The following is an 18,995-nucleotide window of genomic DNA, read 5'->3' on the forward strand; positions in this document are numbered from 1 at the left end:
TTTATTACTTAGCCTTTATATATAATAGTTAGGCTTTCCTTATAGTGCTTATAGGTAAAGTGCATTACTTTTATCTTTTTAAGTCTAAATAAAATACTTTATTTCTTTCCCTCTTAGATAATTTTAGCTAGGTTATTAGTAGCTAGTTAGGCAGTCTTAATAAAGGTCTTGCTAATTTATATTATAGTAATATTATTAGTATATCCTAGTTTAATTACTAGAGTAATCTTTATCTTTACTGCTAAGTATATAAAGCCTATATTCCCTATACTGTAAATCTATATAATATATAGTATATATAGGATAGGTAATACAAGCAAGCCTTAAGGAAGGCTACAGTTAAGGGGGCAGTAGTTTATAGTAAAGTCCTATAGCCTAATCCTTGCTAATCTATTTATTATAAAGGAATATATCTATTAAATTATTAGTTCTAGCTAGCCTTATTACCTAAAAGCAAGCACTATTTAGTTCTATAGGGTTACATTAAAGGCTCCTTTAATATTAGTAGTAATTACAGTAACTACTAGTCCTTAGTTTAAGGTATTTTCTATAATATATATAAGGATAGCAGTAAGGTCTATAGCCAAGTATTTTAATAGGGCACTAAATTAGTTAAGGTATAATATACCTTAGTTAACCGCAGTATAGGCTATCTATTTTACTATTAGCCTTTCTAGGCCTTTAAAGAGGCAAGAGAAAAAGGTAATTAGTTACTAAAAGCATATATTAGAAAAGTCTCTCTTTCTAACCTTAGGTATTATTACCACTTTTACTAGCTTAAAAGCTAGTAAGTAGTATCTAAGTATAAGGTATCTTTAATATAGCTATAGTATATACTCCTTAATATATAGCCAGATAGCCTTAAGGATATTAATAGTAATATTATTAAAGCCTAGGAATATATTACCTATTAAGGTAACTGCCTATATTATTTTTTTTAATATAAGTTCTATAGAAAGCTTAATAATTAAAGCAGAGTTAATAAGTACTTACAAGTTAAGTATATTATCCTTTACTATAAATTAGTCTAGGATTATAAAGTATAATACTTTTATCTTTTTTAGCAGGCTAACATATACTTTCCCTTTATATTTAATAAGTAGCGCTTATACTTAGTTCTTTAGTTAGGTCTAGTATATAATAGGCTAAATATCCTTTAATTCCTAGATATTATTAATAATAGTAGTTTTACTACTCCTTTTAGCTTTCTATACTTTCCTTTAAAAGGCTACTTATACTAGCTAGACTTCTTTACTAAAGCTTAGTAATTACTTTTACTAAAGTTCTTAGTATAGCTTATACTGCTTATTATATTATCTACTACTTTATATATAGTACGTTTTTCCAGAGCATTTAGCCTATATTATTAACTGCCTTTAAGATTAGGTTTTATAGTATAGCTACTATAGTATTAAGTTCTTCCTATATATCCCCTTTATCTAAAAGTAGCTAAACATTATCTTATACTATACCTACTACGTACTATATATTCTTCTTATTAAAAATAGTAAATCTTATTAGTTAAGGGGGCTTAGGTTACGCTACTAGTAGTGTAATAGTAATAGTATAGTAGTTAGAGCTAGTAGCCAGGTAGCCTTTAATAGTTACTAAGGCTTCTAGAATATTTAACTATACTAGGTCTATAGTATTACTATATAGGTTAGTAGGTTTATTTAAGGGGTTAAGGAGCATAAGCCTTTTATTTTCTACCTATTTAGTAATATTATTTCCTCTATCCCTTATCTCTATAGCCTGCTATAAGTAATATATAGCATTAAAGTTACCTAGGATAATAGCCTTATTATTAATAGGTCTTACTATTAGTATATTTAGTGCTTTATTTATTTAGGGTTTATAGTAAAAGTTAGTAAAGAATATATTCCCTATTTATACTATAACTATATCTTTACTAAGCTTATAGTTAAGTTATTTCCCTATTAGCTAGCTAGTATTAAGGGTATATATTATAACCCTAGGTCTTTTTATTAGGTCCTTTTAGTAGTAAACAGGGGTTAGTATTATTAGAGGACCTGCTTATTTACATATCTATAGGTTAGTAATCAGGGATAATCCTTTATATTAGATAGCAGTAGCTAGTATTAACGGTATAACCTCTAGGTTAGCTATTTTAAAGAGCCAGCCTACTTCTACTAATATTTACTTAAAAAACTATAATAAGTTATCTATCTTTCTATTAGTATATCCCTCTTAATATACTTATTATATATAAGGGGTTAGTATTATTAGAGGACCTGCTTATTTACATATCTATAGGTTAGTAATCAGGGATAATCCTTTATATTAGATAGCAGTAGCTAGTATTAACAGTATAACCTCTAGGTTAGCCATTTTAAAGAGCCTATACCCTTCCTATTACAGTTTATACAGTTCTTTCTTACTAAGTCTTCTAGTTATACCCTAAGGGGTTCTACAGGGCTTTACTAGACAGTCTTTAAAGTCTACCCTATATAGTCCCTAGTAATTAGTATATTAAATAGTATTAAAGTATTAATATACTTTATTATTATATCCTATTTATTTATAATTCTTATACCTAGAAGTCCTAATACAGTTAAATAAGGAGTAATACTCCTAGTAGTTATTATACTATTAGGGTTAGGTATTTCTAGTTAAGGCTTTTAAAAGTTAGCTAGTACTAAAGAGCATAAAGCAGGTTTATTATTTCTAGGTAAAGAAGGTAATAATACCTGCTTTTCCAGTAGTCTTATTAGATTTTCTTATAATCTACGCTTTTATAGGCTTAAGGCCTATCTAGGCTTTAATTTCTATCTTAATATACTTTATTAGGTCAATTCTTTTATTACTAATAAGTATATTTATAGGCATATCTTTAATAATATAGGTATACTATTTACTTAATTCCTTTATAGTATCTACGCCTATCTAGGATATAATATTACCTACTATATTTAAAAAAGTATTCTTTATAGTAGTACTAGTAAGTCTAACTACCTATTTACTTCTAACTTATTTTATATATAGAATATTAGTAATTATAATTCTATATACTTTTATAAGCTTATTCTAAATAGTATATAGTTCTTAGCTCTATATAGGGAACTAGCCTTTTAGCTAGATAAAAATATAGTAATTAGTACTTATATCGTTCTTACGTATTAAAGGCTTAATTATAGTTACGCCTTATTTCTAGGGGTTATTAGTTATCCTATTTATCTATTATTTAAGGATTCCTACGTAGTTAGTAGTATCCCTCTTTACTAGCTTTAGCACTATAGCTGCCTTATTCTATAACTTTATTTAGTAAGTAATTAGGCCTTATATTAAAGTATTAATATACTATTTAGTATAGTTTCCTATACTTTTATAGGTATTCCTAATACTATTAATAGCCTTATAAAAGGCTATAAAAATATCTAGTTTAGTTTCTATTTTAGTATAAATATTTATAGTATAGTTATAGCCTATAAGGTAGATTTTATTATTAGTAGTTATACTAATATTATTATTCCTTCCTATAGTATCTATATATTTAAAGATATTACTACTAGGTAGGCTTAGGGCTCTTATAGTAAGCCTATTAGGTTTACTTACAGTAACTTAAGGTATAATAACTTTATTTTATTACTTACTGTATAGGGTAGCAAGAGCTATATTATAGTTATTATATTAAAGAATTATTATATTTAAAAGAAAATACTCCTATCATATAAGCTAGGCATTTTAAGCAATAGATTACAGATTATAAGGTATCTGCTATTTAAGGTTAAAAAGGCTACCTGCTAATACGCCTACTACAGGCAGGGGCATTATAAGGGTATCTAGATAGTTAGTTTAGTTCTGTATTTTAGTGTTACTAATAGCTTCCTTAGTAAAAGGTGCCAAGAAAGTGGTATGTAGGAGGGAAGTGTGTGGGAGGCGTGAGTATAATAAGATTAGCGCTGCAAATCCCTTACTTAGGGTAGCCTGCGACACGAGACAGTCGCGTGGAGATGCTTGCGACGAGTTTAATGGGAATTAACTTCTGGAACCCTTGTAACGGGAGGTCAGATCAAATGCCACAGTTTAAGGATGTTGTTTTTATGTAACAGCTTCCTCTTTGATCGTAGATACCTTACGCGTCGTAGAATCTCCCCAGATTAATAATGCTTGCACGTACATACGTCTTCAGATGCCAAGATGGGTATCACGGGTGCCAAGCTGTCAAGCGTTTTCCCGCCCTGCCAAGAGATCAAGCACGGTTTTAATTGGGAATATCTCCAACAGCTTCAACTTCAGTTCTACTCATTACAATTGAAGATTTCCCATATGTACACTCAACTCCTGGCATGTCCCTTTGCTACAGACCATTCATTCATTCGTCCGTGCGTATGTATTTCTCACCCAAGATTTGAACCAACGAACGAGGATCTGTACCCAAACTCTATCAATGCCTGCACCCCATTCCTCCTCCCATGACACAACTCAAAGTCGGTCCTACCGAACCAAGACCCGTTTATATCCCTTCTCCAGACTCCAGTTAGATAGAGGCCAACTGTCTCTGCCCAATTAGACCAGCTACAGTCACTGCTCATCGTACGTTAGCCTCGGGATCGGCAGCTTGATAAGAGGCCCTTCCGGCTAGCTCGGACCCGGGCGCGCCCCAATGATACAGGTGCTACGCCATTCAATTTCACACGCACGCAGATCCAGCAGAGATATTCCGGGGTAGAAACTTGAATCTATGACAAATAGATTCCTCAAAAGATGCCACTTTCCCCAGACTTGAGAGGAGCCCTTTGCGCGCACCTTATCGAGACTGCAGAACATCACATGTAACACCAGATAAAACATGCCCTCGTCGGACCTGTAGTTGTAGACAAATCGACGACAATACCTTCGGATCCGAGGATGCACAGGATTAAGCTACAGCCTAACTTCAGCTCTAAAAACTTCCGATCAGTAGCACTCTTTTTCCCTACGTCAGCACGCGACCAAACGGTTGATAGGCTAGTTTCCCTCTCTTCCCTTGCTCCCCCTTGCTCCTTTTTTTGTGTGGCTTAAGCTTTGGTTCATTCGAGTGTCCACTTCTTTTGCCCCAGCTGAGAAAAGTGCCGCTTTATCCGTGAGATAGAGGAGCAGCCCCCAGTCTCCAGAAACGGATCACCACAGCAATTCGAGCAGTGAAACCAACAACCAAATCAATGCTTGCTCCATGTTACGTACCCCCAGGTACCTACCTATCATTCTCTCTCTCTCTCTGCATCCTTCCAAGTAGCCACCTTCCGCTTTTCATTTAGGTCCGTGTGAGTGGTGAGTGATGATCCGCCCGTGTTGCCACTTTTCGCCCGAGTAGCAGTCGTACATATTGTATATATCTGCCATTAGCCCGCGCTGTCTTTAATTCCCTCCGATCTTCTGACTCTCAAGACATTGAAGTTTATCTGAGCATCTCACCATGTCGGAAATACATCCTAAACAGGAAGCCCTCGAGGCTCAGGATACATCACCGCGATATGATGAGAAGCAGGGCACCACTGAACCCATTGAGGATGGGCCCAAGCAGTCGTGGGCGCTGCGCAATGGGCTTACTCCCGGCTCGTTCGCTCCCCATGATGATTACGCAAAGGGAACTGCTGAGTTGCAGCGTGACATGAAGCCCCGTCATCTTAACATGATCGCTATTGGTGGCAGGTCAGTCATTGTCGTTCTGTCGTCATCGTGCAACGCCGGCTTATTGCCGCCCTGCTAAGGGATGACGCGCTAATATTGGTTCGATGTACTAACCCATTTGCAGTATTGGTGCTGGTTTCTTCGTCGGTAGCGGTTCTGCTCTGCAGACTGGTGGCCCTGGTTCATTGACCATTGGTTTCTTGATCATGGGTGTCATGATCTTCAACGTTGTCTATGCTCTCGGTGAGCTTGCTGTCATGTATCCCGTCTCTGGTGGTTTCTATACGTGAGTTCGGTCAATCCGCAATCAAGACGTCAGCTAACAAATCGCCAGCTATGCCAACCGATTTGTTGATCCATCTTGGGGTTTCGCCATGGGTTGGAACTATGTCATGCAATGGGCTTTCGTTCTTCCTCTTGAATTGACAGTTTGCGGCACAGTCATCCAATACTGGGCTCCAGATACTAGCGTAGCTATTTGGGTCAGCGTAAGTTCAGCGCCCATGAAGCGATCGTGAGCCTGTCGGCTGACATACAACAGGTCTTCCTTGCGGTCATTATCCTCGTCAATATCTTCGGCACTCTCGGTTACGCCGAGGAAGAGTTCTGGGCAGCACTGCTCAAGCTCTCTGCCACCGTCATCTTCATGATCGTCGCTGTCGTCCTCGTTTGCGGTGGAGGTCCTTCCGATGGAGAGTACAGCACCTACCAGGGCGCCAAGCTTTGGCACGACCCAGGTGCTTTCCAGCACGGTTTCCGAGGCTTCTGCGGTAAGACACAAATCCCCCCTTTCCGAGACTCCTTTTTCAGAAACTAATAGATATTAGGTGTGTTTGTCACTGCAGCCTTCTCCTTCAGCGGAACTGAACTTGTTGGTCTCGCGGCTGCCGAAGCCAAGAACCCCGCCAAGTCCCTCCCTGGCGCCATCAAGCAGGTCTTCTGGCGAATCACTCTCTTCTACGTGGTTGGCCTTCTCCTTGTCGGTTTCCTTGTCAGCTCTAAGGATCCCAGACTTCTGAACGCCGGCAACGACGACCCTAGTGCCTCTCCCTTCGTCATTGCTGCCGCCAACGCCCATCTCAAGGGATACGATTCTTTCATGAACGTTATCATCCTTGTTTCCGTCTTGTCTATCGGCGTCTCCTGCGTCTACGGCGGTAGCCGAACTCTTGTCGCACTCTCGCAACAGGGCTATGCTCCCAAATTCTTCTCCTTCATTGATAAGTCTGGTCGTCCTCTTCCTGCTGTTGTGTCCATTATCGCTATCGGTGCCCTTGGATATATCAGTGTCAGTGGTGATGGAAACACCGTCTTCGTCTGGCTTCAGGCTTTGTCCGGACTGGCTGCTTTATTCACTTGGGGCTCTATCTGCCTGTGCCATATCCGATTCCGACAGGCTTGGAAGTACCACGGTCACACTTTGGATGAGATCCCTTTCCAGCACGTCTTCGGAGTCTGGGGCTCTTGGCTGGGACTCTTCCTCATCGTCATCGTTCTTATTGCGCAGTTCTACACTGCGATCACCAATCTTGATGGATCACTCGGTACTGCCGAAGGCTTCTTCGAGTCATACCTAGCTCTGCCCGTTGTCATTCTCTTCTATGTTATTGGATATATCTGGAAGCGAGAGGGATGGAGAAAGGTTAGCGAGATTGATCTGGATACCGGTCGCCGTGAGCATGATTGGGATGCCATCAACGCTTATCGCGAGCAGCTTGCCAACGGCCCTGCTTGGAAACGTGTGTGGCATGTTCTATTTTAAGTGTACATAGCGATGTCAACATATGCCATAACTGCCATTTTCGCTATGATCACCTGAATCTATTGTATTGAACACCTAAATCCTTTTCCAGAAACCCCGGATGAGACGCTGAAATTACGTGAGAATGTCTACTGACTGCCAACACTCCACTCTCAGCTCCAATGTGTGCAAGCTTCGTATCAAAATGAATCCCAGGCCCAAGATGGGAGAGGCAGAGATTCTGTAGTTCTATCAAGTCATCAACGAAGGGACCCTGGTGGTATCTTGGTTGATTTCTGCTCCCGAGAGTTACCAAGCAATAAACACTAGCCATCGTTATCGCTTTCAAGCTTCATGAAGACTCTCCAGAAGCAGGTTTCTCCATCTGCTCAGCTTGTTGGCGCCGATATTGCCGAGTCCTTTCTACCTGATTACAGTATGTGTAGAATTCCTAGAATTGTGTATGATTCTTGAACCTGGTATTTGAGCGCGCCCTTCCCAAGCATGGACCCAGCTGCCGAGCTGTCAGCCTGCAGTTACCCCAGCTTTGCAATGCAACTAGTGTCAATTACAAAGACTTTGTCATGGTTATTAACTCAGAGCGGAGTCTCCACCAAACAAAATAAAGGTTGACAGTCACCCCGACGATCGTGGTGCCAAGATGCTACCAAAGACCAAATACCTCAATCCAACGTGAGGGGACCTGTAATTTTAGCGGCCCGAACAGCCGACGGCTAAATCCTGCTGAGTAGTGCAATTCAACAAAACTCAGCATTTGTCCCAATTCCATTAAGAATCTCTTCTATCAATATCATACATTTTTGAAACCTCGTACAAAATGGCCGAATCAAATTTTGTCGACGTTGAAGCTCTGTTGAGCAATTTGACGCTGGATGAGAAGGTGGAACTTCTGGCGGGCCAGGGATCGTTTCGGATGACCGGTCTTGAGAAACATGGAATTCCTGCTCTTATTGTAAGTCTGACATGTTAAGCATGAAAATTAATATGAAGCTGACGGGCTAGACTTCAGATGGCCCTCATGGGATTCGAGGACGGCGGTCGTTCGCTCGTGTGAGTGCCCCTCAATATCTGGGTAGCATCGACTAACAGATCGTTAGATGCCGAGTCCAATGCTACCGTCGGCTACAGGAATGGGCGCTACCTTCAACACTGAGCTCATCCATAAGATCGGAAGCCTTCTTGGTGAAGAAGCCAAGGTCCGTGGCGTTCATGTCCTGCTGGCACCGACACTTTGCCTACAGCGCTCACCCTTGATCGGACGTGGTTTTGAAGCTTTTGGTGAGGACCCTTTTCTCAGCGGAACTTTGGGCGCGCATTACATCAATGGCGTTCAAGAGCAGGGCGTCGCGACAAGCGTCAAGCATTATGCAGCTCATGATCAGTCTGACAACAGTATTGAGGACAACGTGGTTATGACCGAGCGCACCCTCCGAGAAGTTCATATGCTACCCTTTCAGCTCGCTCTTCGAGGATCAGACCCCTGGACGATCATGACGTCCTATAACAAAATCAACGGAATTCATGTAAGTGAGGATCCTCTTCTGATGAAGGAGATCCTGCGTGAAGAATGGGGGTTCAAGGGACTGGTTATGAGTGACTGGTTCGGCACATACAGCACGTCCGAAGCCATCAATGCCGGCTTGGATCTCGAAATGCCTGGACCGACAGATTGGAGAGGGAAGCGCCTCAGCATCGCTGTCAACTCTCGAAAGGTGTCCAAAGAAACAGTCGATACAGCCGTCGAGAACGTCCTGAACCTTGTAAATAAGTGCAAGGCAGGCGAGAAATCAGGAAAGGCTCCTCAGTCGGATACGCCAGAACAACGAGCCCTAATTCGACAGCTTGTGGCTGAGTCGGTAGTGCTACTGAAGAACGACAAGCAAAGACTACCGATCAAGGACACGGAGACCCTGAAGTTCGGACTAATTGGAGATCACGTCAAGAACCCTGCTCTTTGCGGTGGTGGAAGTGCCGAGGTTGAGCCTTACTATGGCATTACCCCATATGAGGCGATCAAGGAAGTTGTGGGAGAGGAAAATATCGCATATACTCCAGGGTGCAATTGTATGTCCCGCATTGTGCCACTGTCGCCACCTAAGTGCTAACACTACAAATAGCCTTCCGATTTAGTCCCCTCATCAAGGGTCATACTCCCCCAGATTCTGATTCTGAGGGTTGGTCTGTCGAGATATTTGGAGATGACCCGCAAGAGAACCCCAATGCCAAGGTCCTTGTCTCAACTACAGCCGAGAAGCAGCTTGTCGATGTTCCAGAGAGCTACCACGCAACACTCCCAACCAAGTTTTACGCCAGAGCGAAAGCCAAGTACACTATCCCTGAGTCGGGGAAACTCAAGTTCGGCTTCAGCACTTCTGGAAAGGGAAAGCTCATCATTGACGGCAAGGAGGCTATCGACTTGTGGACAAGCCAGCCTCCAAAAACCGACTCAACACCTTGCTTTAACCGCCTGTCCATGGAGAGGTTCTACGAGGGCGAATTTGAGAAGGGTCAGGTACTTGACCTCGAGGTGCTCCAAGTCAACGAGAGCCTTTCTGGCGGCGTTGGCACTGCACAAACACTCGCTGGTCGCGTTGGAATTTTTGAGCTCTACGACGAAGACCAGGGTATCAAGGATGCCGTGGAGCTCGCCAAGAAGGTTGATGTCCCCATCGTTATCACTGGCTTATCGTCAGATTTTGAGTATGAAGGCAGTGATAGGAAGCACCTGAGACTTCCCGGTCGCGTGGACGAATTGATATCCGCTGTTTTGGAGGCCAACCCCGATGCTGTAAGCTGACCTTTGTTTAGCCGAAATGCCTAGACTGACGCGTCCCAGATTATCATTACGCAATCAGGGTTGCCCATCGAGATGCCTTGGGAGTCTCAAGCAGCGACTCTCCTTCACGCCTGGTTTGGCGGCCAAGAGACAGGCCATGGCATGGCTGATGTTCTTTTCGGCAAGGTCAACCCCTCTGGAAGGCTCTCACTAACATTCCCCAAATCCATCAAGCATACTCCAGCGTATCTCACCTTTTCCAAGGCAGACTATGACATTGTGTATGGCGAAGGTGTCTTTATTGGTCATCGATACTACGAGATGGTTGATCGAGAGCCACTCTTCTACTTCGGTCATGGTCTGTCATACTCGAAATTCGAGTACTCAAATCTCACTGTCCCGAAGGAGTTTACACCAGCAGCTGATCACCAGATGCGCGTCACCGTCGATATCACCAACAAGGGCGCTTTTGCGGGCGCCGAAGTTGTTCAGCTATACATTCACCACGCAGGCAGCTCTCTTCAACGGCCGATCAGAGAGCTGAAGGCATTCTCCAAGGTCACTGTGGATGCCGATGAGACCAAGACCGCTGAACTTACTCTAGATAAGTATTCATTGTCATTCTGGTGCCAGGAGGCATCGAAGTGGAAGGCTGAAGCTGGAAAGTACACCGTGATACTTGCTTCCAGCTCAAATCCGAAGGATGAGATTGTGCGCGCAGAATTTACCTTATCCAAGACTTTCTTCTGGAAGGGCCTTTAGATATTCTGGGTACAAAGTCATGTGAAAGCCTGTCATGGGTAATAGACTTTCGTTGATCGCTTAGTCCATATGTTGTCCTTTTTGAGTGACGTTACTCGATAAGACTTTATTTATGACCAAAGGAAATTTTATGATGTTCTACCTAGGACTGTACATAACCTCTGTTGTTGAAACAATCTCGATCCCATCGGCTTTACCGTTTCTGTGGTAATGGGAATTGCTCCTGCGTGAACCAGCAATACTAGAACTTACTCTAGGTGCTGTCACCAAAACCTGGTGGTTGCCATTATCAAAGCTTTGCTGTGGCTTGGGCCAGAGTGTAGCTTCATCGTCATCGGTAACCTTTCTGCCTGACTCGGAGTCATCTCCAGATTGGAGTTCGATGGCATCAGCTTGCTTGCGACTCAACTGTTTGCGGCTCTTGATGGCATTGGATCCGCATGTTGCTCCCGAGGGCCCACCGTAGCTGGCGCTGTGGCTGCTGAAGATATTGGGTAAGATTCGCTTGAAAAAGGGCTTGAGGGAGCTGGCAGATGCGCATATGACACAGCCAGTCAACTCGGCGTACATCCAGCAGAGTTCGTATGCGAGGCCCCAGGTATAGTTAGGGCTACTAAATAGCTTGACAGTAAGAACACAATTGTAGATGGCAACAATTATGACACTGAAGACGTTAGTTTGTTAACAAAGTAACGTGGGAATTGTTACTCACAAGCCACCAGTAGTGAACAGAAACAGCAGTGACATCTTTTGCCGACGAGGAATTTGTAGCGGGATAACAATACGCAAAGGCAGCAGCAGAATGACCATGTCCATGATTACGTTGGCAACCGACGCAGCCAGGAAGAAGCCGAACTTATCCACACATTTGCCTGTCGCTTGAGCTGCAAGGTCCCACGAGGCCTTGATGGGCTGACAGCCAAAGAGGCTGATCATAGCGTAGATGAGGGCATAAAGACCAAAAAGGCTGATCAAGACATAGATGACGATGCGAAAGGTTCGTTCGGGTGAGAGGCGGAGATAGAAGAAGAGGAGAGAAATTTTGGCGAGGTCGGAGGACAGCATGTAGAAGATGTTGACAGGGATTGTCCACTGCAAGAGGTCAGTCATATCGAATGCGAAGAAGTGAATTCGTCAACGTACCTTGAGCAATGATTCGTATTGAGATTGAGTCACCTGCCAGAAGTTGGTAGCACAGCCTCCCTGAGCAACCACTGTCTTTGTTAGTATATATGAGTTGATAGGAGTAGGAAGACTTACTGCCCATGGTGCATGCATAAAAGACCCAACATGCTATAAGCGAAGCACCAGTGAGGACTGAGTATAATGTTAGCTATGCTGAACCATAGCACGGAGAGTAGAAACGTACAATCGTCGAGACGAAGAGGGTTCTTGAGCAGTCGCACTCTGGTCAAGATCCGGAGTCCATAAACGACCGTTCCAAGCGTAAACAGACAAGCACCTAAAATAATCTGTATAGTCGCAGCGCTTCCGGCTTCCCATCTGCCCTGCCCCTTGGGCGGCTCCATCATATACACCTTCTCAGCCATGGCGATTTGCGACTCGGCCGCAACAGTGTCGGTTGATCGTGGAGTAAGAAGTCAAGTTGGGGTAGGGCCATGAATTCAGTGGTGAATGAGCGATGTTCAGCTGGCAGGTTCTTCAAAGTTATTTTAATAAGGAATTGTGAGATCTGCAAGCTTATTCCTTATTCTGCTTCAGCGGCGGTTGTTGTCAGGAGCTTTCTTTTTCGTCTGCAACGGCTTCACTGCTGTTCATCAAGGATGCTCTTCCCGTTAAGCACCCGAAGCAACAAGACCGATGGTAGTACTAGGGGCCCAGTAAGGAATTTCATGCCAGGCGGGAGCTTGATGAAGAGCGCCTCACTTACCACTATGACCTACAGTTCAGGGATAGCGAAGAGTGAGCGCTGGCACTTTTGCCCCGAGAAACGTCCAGCCAACATATGTTTCCTTTTTCTTCATCAAGTTCTGCATGGCTAGCGATGCGATTCGCTTGATACAGAATGGAAAACCGGCTAATTGCAACGGTCTTTAGGGGAATCAGCTCGGCATTGGCAGTTTCCGACAAAGTGGTTTTGCTTTGTCTGATGGAACATCCACATTAACAACAATGCGTGACCTACAAATCTCATACGAACAGTATGCTAGGACAGGGTGCCGTAAGCCATTATGATACGTTCCTTGCAAAGCCAAGACCGTTGGCCAGCGTCCAGACAATGCTGACCCATGATTTTCGCAAACATCATCCAACGGCTGCAGATCACTTCTGTAGCGTGCTTGTTATCCGTCATTACATATGGGGCTTGCTTCAGGAACAACAGGGCTGAAATCCATTGCGTATCCAGGCCACTGGGCTGGGACAGAACATCCTGATCTGTGAAGGGGGCTGTGGCATCATACTCAGCACTTTTGCTCAAACACAACACGAGAGCAGATTCAGTGGAGAAGACAGATAGAACTTTTGAGAACTTCCTTCCAAGCTTGCCCCTCATCGAATCTCGTATTGGGTTTTCAGCTTCTGCAGTTTCACTGTGTTTTGACGATGTGTCACTTTTACTTTCTTTTGTCGCCTTAACCGTCTAGTAATCTGACCTTCCTTCTCTTTTCTCACTCGCTCGGGAAGATCTCATCTTACCCCTGTATCTTTCCTAGAAATCATGTAAAAAGAGAAAACAACGGTATCCACGTGGAATAAGGATCTAATCCTTGCCAGGAGATCCACATAAGCCCACAAATCCAACTTTCACTCCGTTGCTGTACTCCTCAAAAGCAACACTAGAAACGAGAATCACGGACCGGACCGCCGGAGGTTAGGCAAGCCGTTGCCTCCTGTTGATGCTAATGGTAATAAGTATCTCGTGTACGTTTCGTTTGCCGCATTTGAGCAAACTCAAGAGGAAAAAGAAAAGAGAGATCAAGGATTTGGCTCCCTTTTGCAGACCCACGTCATGCAGAGTCGGATTGGTCAAATTGCATAAGTTGTTTAATCCTTCGAGCCGTTAATGTAACTCAATCGGTTTTCCTGTAGGGATCAAGAGCCAGTCCCAAGACAGGCCCCCATTCTTTGAAACGGTTTTGCTGCGGGATCATTAGACGATACAACACTATGTGATGATCGCTTCCCTCCTTTCGGGCGCGGTGTCCTCTCGGGGGAAGAGATAACGCCGCGACTCAGTATCTTCGGTGCATACCGTCCCCCATGACTCAAGAGACTCCATTTCAAGTGCCCCATACCAAGATATCTGGAGCTTCTTCTGTAAGATCCTGGTCGTTGTGTAATTATCACTCAGTCCCCCTCCAGGACCACTCAAAGCTTGGCGCTTGGCTTGCTTGAGAAGCGTCTGGAGTCTCCTATATAATCTACCCAGTCAACAGCGGCAGCCGATACTCCATTCTCTTACGGGTTGCTTTTCCAATATCAGTTTTTCTTTTTGCGACTCCAAAAATGGCAAACCCTTACCCTTTCCAAGACAAGGTCATTGTTGTCTCTGGTGCTAGTCGCGGGACAGGCCTGGCCCTTTCGCGCTACCTTTTGGTACGTGGAGCCAAGGTTTCCATGGCTGCTACTTCGGAGGAGAATCTGGAGAAAGCCATTGCTGGCATCGAGCAAGATATTCCTGATGCCAAGGAGCGGATCATCTATTTTCCCACAGATGTCAGGAACCCTGATGATGTCAAGGCATGGATTGAAGGGACGGTTGCCAAGTGGGGAGAGTTGGACGGTGCTGCGAATGTTGCAGGTGGGACGATGAGCTCCAAATACCTTGCAGGGACACATGTTAACCCATTCGATAGCCAAGATGAACAAGAGTATTCACCCGATTGAAGACCTTGAACTCGAGGAGTTGAAGGAGGTTCTCGATGTGAATGTCATCGGCACCTTCAACAGTATCAAGTACGAGATGAAGAACATGAAACCTGGAGGCAGCATCGTCAACTGCGGCAGTCAACAGGTCAAGTATGCCTCTGGAAACATGGGAGCATACGCAGCGTCAAAGAACGCCATCCGCGGCTTGAGTCAATCAGCTGCATATGAAGGTGGTGCCAAGTACCCCAAGAATCCCATCAGAGTCAACCTTCTATGCCCGTGAGTAATCTTCAAGAGACACCAACTATCAACTTACATATATGACAGAGGATGTATTGATACCGATATGATCCGTCAACCTCTACACTTGCCCAATGGTGCAGGTACATGGACGATGACGGAGGGCGATCACTTGACGTCAATCATCAAGCGCTACTCCAAGCCAGAGGAGATTGCTGCCTCTATAGCATTCTTATTGGGAGATGAGAGTAGATTCATGACAAAGCAGGAGATATACGTTGATGGTGGCTGGATGGAGGCCAACTATGTAGCTTAGGTGTCATCTCAGACCCGAGTTGTGGACGTTGACGCAACAAATGGTATTTACAACCTCAAGTCTCGCATTCTTGCGCCTAGAGACTGATTTGTAATGTAATCTACTAAAAATTCCGCATTACCAATGCATCTTCGTGGGTTTCCTCCGTCATATCAAAGCTAGGTGCTAGACATGAAGCTTCAGCACATTCCCCAATAGGAAACTGCACGTCTCGGCGAAGTCAGCTCGGACGAATCAAAGCACCAGAAGCTGGTTCTGACGCTTTCCGTAATTGGCAACAGCACTTCTTGGCAGATTTGCAACATTCAAGTCTTGGAGCAAGATATTTACTTCCGAGCAGTATATAAATCCAACAAGCTTACTATGTTAGTCTCCAGTTCTTCATTACATCCTTCACATCTTATCGCTCCTACTCATCTTCACTGCCAAAGCAAGACACCATGACTTCCATTGGAAAATCACCTCTCAAGCTGATTCTTGGAGCCGCAAACGTGAGTAGTCGGTCGTCTATGTTTGAGTTTAAACTAATCCAACACTCTTGTAGGTCGGAGACAAGGAAGCTGACCCTTGGGCTCGTTATGATACACCAGATGAGGTCAAGGCTTTCATCAATGTCTTCGCTAAACGAGGCTACACTCAGCTCGACACTGCTGCAGTCTATTCGCCCCAGGCTCCCTACAGCTCAGAGCCTCGCCTCGGCGCCGTCAATGCAGGCGACAAATTCAGTATCGACACCAAAGCAGATTTCATGAAGGGTCATACCAAAGAGAACATCACACATGATATCGACAACTCACTCAAGCATCTGAAGATCAACCAGATCAACGTCTATTATCTGCACGTACCTGATCGTAACAATCCAATTGAGCCAGCCCTTGAAGCTCTCAACACGGCTTATAAGGATGGCAAGATCAAAACCTGGGGCATCTCCAACTTCCGAGCCGATGAAGTTCAAGAAGTGATTGATATCTGTGACAAGAGAGGCTTCGTCAAGCCTTCTGTTTATCAGGGTCACTACAACGCACTTGTCCGCGCTGGGGAGAAAGAACTGTTCCCAGTTCTCCGAAAGAATGGCATGGCGTTTTATGCCTATAGTCCAGCTGCTGGCGGTCTCTTTTCTGGAAGCCACAAGAACCCTGCTCCAAATGGACGATTTGACCCGGCAGTGAGTAACAATCTCTGACGAGATTCTGTCCGAGAATATGACTGACATCTTGTAGCACAAATCGGGAAGCATCACTAATTCGCTCTACATCAAGCCATCCGTTCTTGGAGCCGTCGACAAGGCCATTGAAGTGTTCGCCAAGCATAACATTGGAGGGCATGCTGCAGCCCTCAGATGGACGGCGCATCACAGCATTCTCGACAAGAAATACGGCGACGGGTTGATCATCGGTGCATCTAGTCCCCAACAGCTCGAGAGCAATGTTGATACGGTTGAGGAGGGGCCGTTGCCTGAAGAAGTTGTCGCTGCTCTTAACGACGTGTACGAAGAGGCTGGTGATGAGGTGTCTTACCATATGTAGTTGGCTTGCTCAGACTAGGCTTAATAGAGTAGGAGCACTTCTTGGCATCAGATCGTGAATTATTAAGCATCTTCGTCAACAAATACAATGCTCAAAAGCGTCCCCTAATCGTGACAGACTGTCAATACTTCGTGTCAATCTCTTTCAGTATGCAATTCATTACTGTAACTACTCCTGGGCAACGTGCTTCAGCCAAGACGGCGCGAAAGGCTCACTCTCACGCAGCTCGCGTCGCCCATGCACGGACGCGGAAACAAAGAATAGTGGACTACCATGACCAAAAGAGACAACAGGAAGCGAAGAGCCATGATGGACCAAATAATCTGCCTTCAGAGCTTAACCTACCACCGACCACCGGCTTACAAAACCTAACGTCTATACCTTTCTCGTTACCTGGCGATTTTCAACCAAGTAACATTATTTATTTTATTAAATCGCTCTCGACATTTGAGCACTCCATCTTTGGTCAATGTGAGTTTCGCATGATTGGCGTAGGGTAGCATTCTAACCATCCCGCGCAGATGTTCAAACTGTCTTGCCCTCCCAAATTGCACATTGCCCTATCATCATGGACATTGCGGAACAAGCAGTTGAGATCAGAAGCAACTGGATCTTCTTTGTTTCTACTGATCCGGTTCTTCTACGAGGCTGTCTCCTTGCAGCCTGTCGATACTTGGCTCAAGTTGAGCTGCGCGATGAGTATGTATTGTTAGCCATTCAGTACAAGCAGTACTATTTACAGGGCCTTCGGAAGGCACTTTCATCACGTGGTCTTACTTCGCGTCGGAATGCGGTTGCAATGACCACGGTTCTCGCGCTCGACGAGGTGAGTTAGTCGCTACAGAGAGAGATACCATGCTGACTGGGTCTATAGATTACTTGCGGAGATCATCTGATCGCTGCAAAACACGTCCTTGGTGCCATGAAAATGATTGAAGAGGCTGGAGGACTTGAACGTCTTGGGCTCAATCATCTTGTTCGCTATGTCCTCTACAACCTCATGTTCGGCAAGCGATTATCAGAATGGGATATGGATCTCCATCTTGCCTCAACACTCATGACATCAGACTCAATACTACCTTGATCATGCCAAAACATATCCCGAAACAATAGCGTTCATTCCACAACCCCTATTAATTGGTCACCCGATCGCGATGTTCCGACTCATGCTCATTTCTCCAACGTGGTCTGGCGCATCTTTGGTCTCGTCTAACTAGTGGCGCGACGTGTTATTTCCGCGTTAAGGCTGGCATGCAAACTTGGGCGGATAAGGTATACAAGGTTAAAAAAATGCATAGTTGTTTATTTTCGAGACTCGGGCGGTAGTGAGACATTTCCAAGGATCGTCTGAGACCTCTTATACGGATCAAGGGGCACAAATTTCCGCGCGAGTTCCGGAGGTCGGCGGGCTGTCAACAGTCTATAATCCTGATATTATGATTGTTATAGCCCTTGGATAACTATGAGTACGCTGTTTTGCAGCTTTAATTGCTTGAGCTTCTAGTTCAGTCGATTTGCCCCGAAAATTAAATAAGCTTTGACGATCCCGCTCCATCCAAGAAACAGAATCTCAAAATCATCAAGTTATCAACTGATATTGAAATTAAATGGCTGGGTCTCAGTCCGCCCTATCGTGGTTCTGTGAAGGGGTCTAGGAATCTTGGTTCAAGCTTAAAGAAAGCTTATACGTTGGATTGCTTCAGCCTGCGAGCCAAGCAGTCTGGGCATCGGACATCGGCAAGCTAGATTCCACCCCAGAAATGAAGTTTAATGGTTCAAAACCCGTGATTGGATAATTACAGAGGGAAGGCTGCGACTAAACCGAGGGCCCGAGACATTGTGTTCACTACCCCTTCAGCTAATCAGCCGATTCTTGCCTCCGACTTGAACTCAATTCTAATGGCGATGGGGCCTTTCGGAGATTTCTGAGCCAAGATAGAATTGGACGAGTAATTTTGGGCATTTTAATTGTGTATGAAATGTATGGTTCAGACAAACAACAAGAAATCCGTTGGCCAAGCCGGCAACAACATGACCTCCCTTCAATAGCTTCTTGGCACTGCAGCATTCTTCGTTCGAATACGAGGTCATTTGATGAAACCCATCAAATATGCATCTGAAACATTCCAAAGGGAAATGTCTCGCATGAGG

General features: G+C 44.2%; 5 protein-coding genes across 5 annotated transcripts; 4 read left to right on the top strand and 1 right to left on the bottom strand.

Annotated features, from left to right (window-relative positions):
* Positions 1–5,416: 5,416 nt before the first annotated feature.
* On the top strand, positions 5,417–7,393 carry FSUBG_1470 (amino-acid permease inda1; the record flags this gene model as incomplete). The annotated part of the gene is made up of 5 exons (XM_036679140.1): positions 5,417–5,652; positions 5,756–5,917; positions 5,966–6,119; positions 6,173–6,401; positions 6,459–7,393. The coding sequence occupies 5 exons, from the start codon at positions 5,417–5,419 to the stop codon at positions 7,391–7,393; spliced, it is 1,716 nt and encodes a 571-aa protein (XP_036542944.1).
* Positions 7,394–8,210: 817 nt separating this feature from the next.
* FSUBG_1471 (beta-glucosidase) lies at positions 8,211–10,931 on the top strand (the record flags this gene model as incomplete). The annotated part of the gene is made up of 5 exons (XM_036679141.1): positions 8,211–8,345; positions 8,396–8,443; positions 8,491–9,457; positions 9,511–10,181; positions 10,230–10,931. The coding sequence occupies 5 exons, from the start codon at positions 8,211–8,213 to the stop codon at positions 10,929–10,931; spliced, it is 2,523 nt and encodes an 840-aa protein (XP_036542945.1).
* A 193-nt stretch (positions 10,932–11,124) lies between these two features.
* FSUBG_1472 (L-fucose permease) lies at positions 11,125–12,481 on the bottom strand (the record flags this gene model as incomplete). The annotated part of the gene is made up of 6 exons (XM_036679142.1): positions 11,125–11,133; positions 11,184–11,595; positions 11,644–12,023; positions 12,075–12,145; positions 12,192–12,248; positions 12,301–12,481. The coding sequence occupies 6 exons, from the start codon at positions 12,479–12,481 to the stop codon at positions 11,125–11,127; spliced, it is 1,110 nt and encodes a 369-aa protein (XP_036542946.1).
* Positions 12,482–14,399: 1,918 nt separating this feature from the next.
* On the top strand, positions 14,400–16,844 carry FSUBG_1473 (D-arabinitol 2-dehydrogenase; the record flags this gene model as incomplete). The annotated part of the gene is made up of 7 exons (XM_036679143.1): positions 14,400–14,694; positions 14,750–15,041; positions 15,090–15,309; positions 15,517–15,657; positions 15,696–15,809; positions 15,863–16,483; positions 16,539–16,844. The coding sequence occupies 7 exons, from the start codon at positions 14,400–14,402 to the stop codon at positions 16,842–16,844; spliced, it is 1,989 nt and encodes a 662-aa protein (XP_036542947.1).
* Positions 16,845–17,412: 568 nt separating this feature from the next.
* Positions 17,413–17,928, top strand: FSUBG_1474 (uncharacterized protein; the record flags this gene model as incomplete). The annotated part of the gene is made up of 2 exons (XM_036679144.1): positions 17,413–17,670; positions 17,719–17,928. The coding sequence occupies 2 exons, from the start codon at positions 17,413–17,415 to the stop codon at positions 17,926–17,928; spliced, it is 468 nt and encodes a 155-aa protein (XP_036542948.1).
* Between the last annotated feature and the right edge of the window lie 1,067 nt (positions 17,929–18,995).

The sequence above is a fragment of the Fusarium subglutinans genome (assembly GCF_013396075.1).
Source record: "Fusarium subglutinans strain NRRL 66333 chromosome Unknown NRRL66333_c0000008, whole genome shotgun sequence".
Classification (NCBI taxonomy): domain Eukaryota; kingdom Fungi; phylum Ascomycota; class Sordariomycetes; order Hypocreales; family Nectriaceae; genus Fusarium; species Fusarium subglutinans.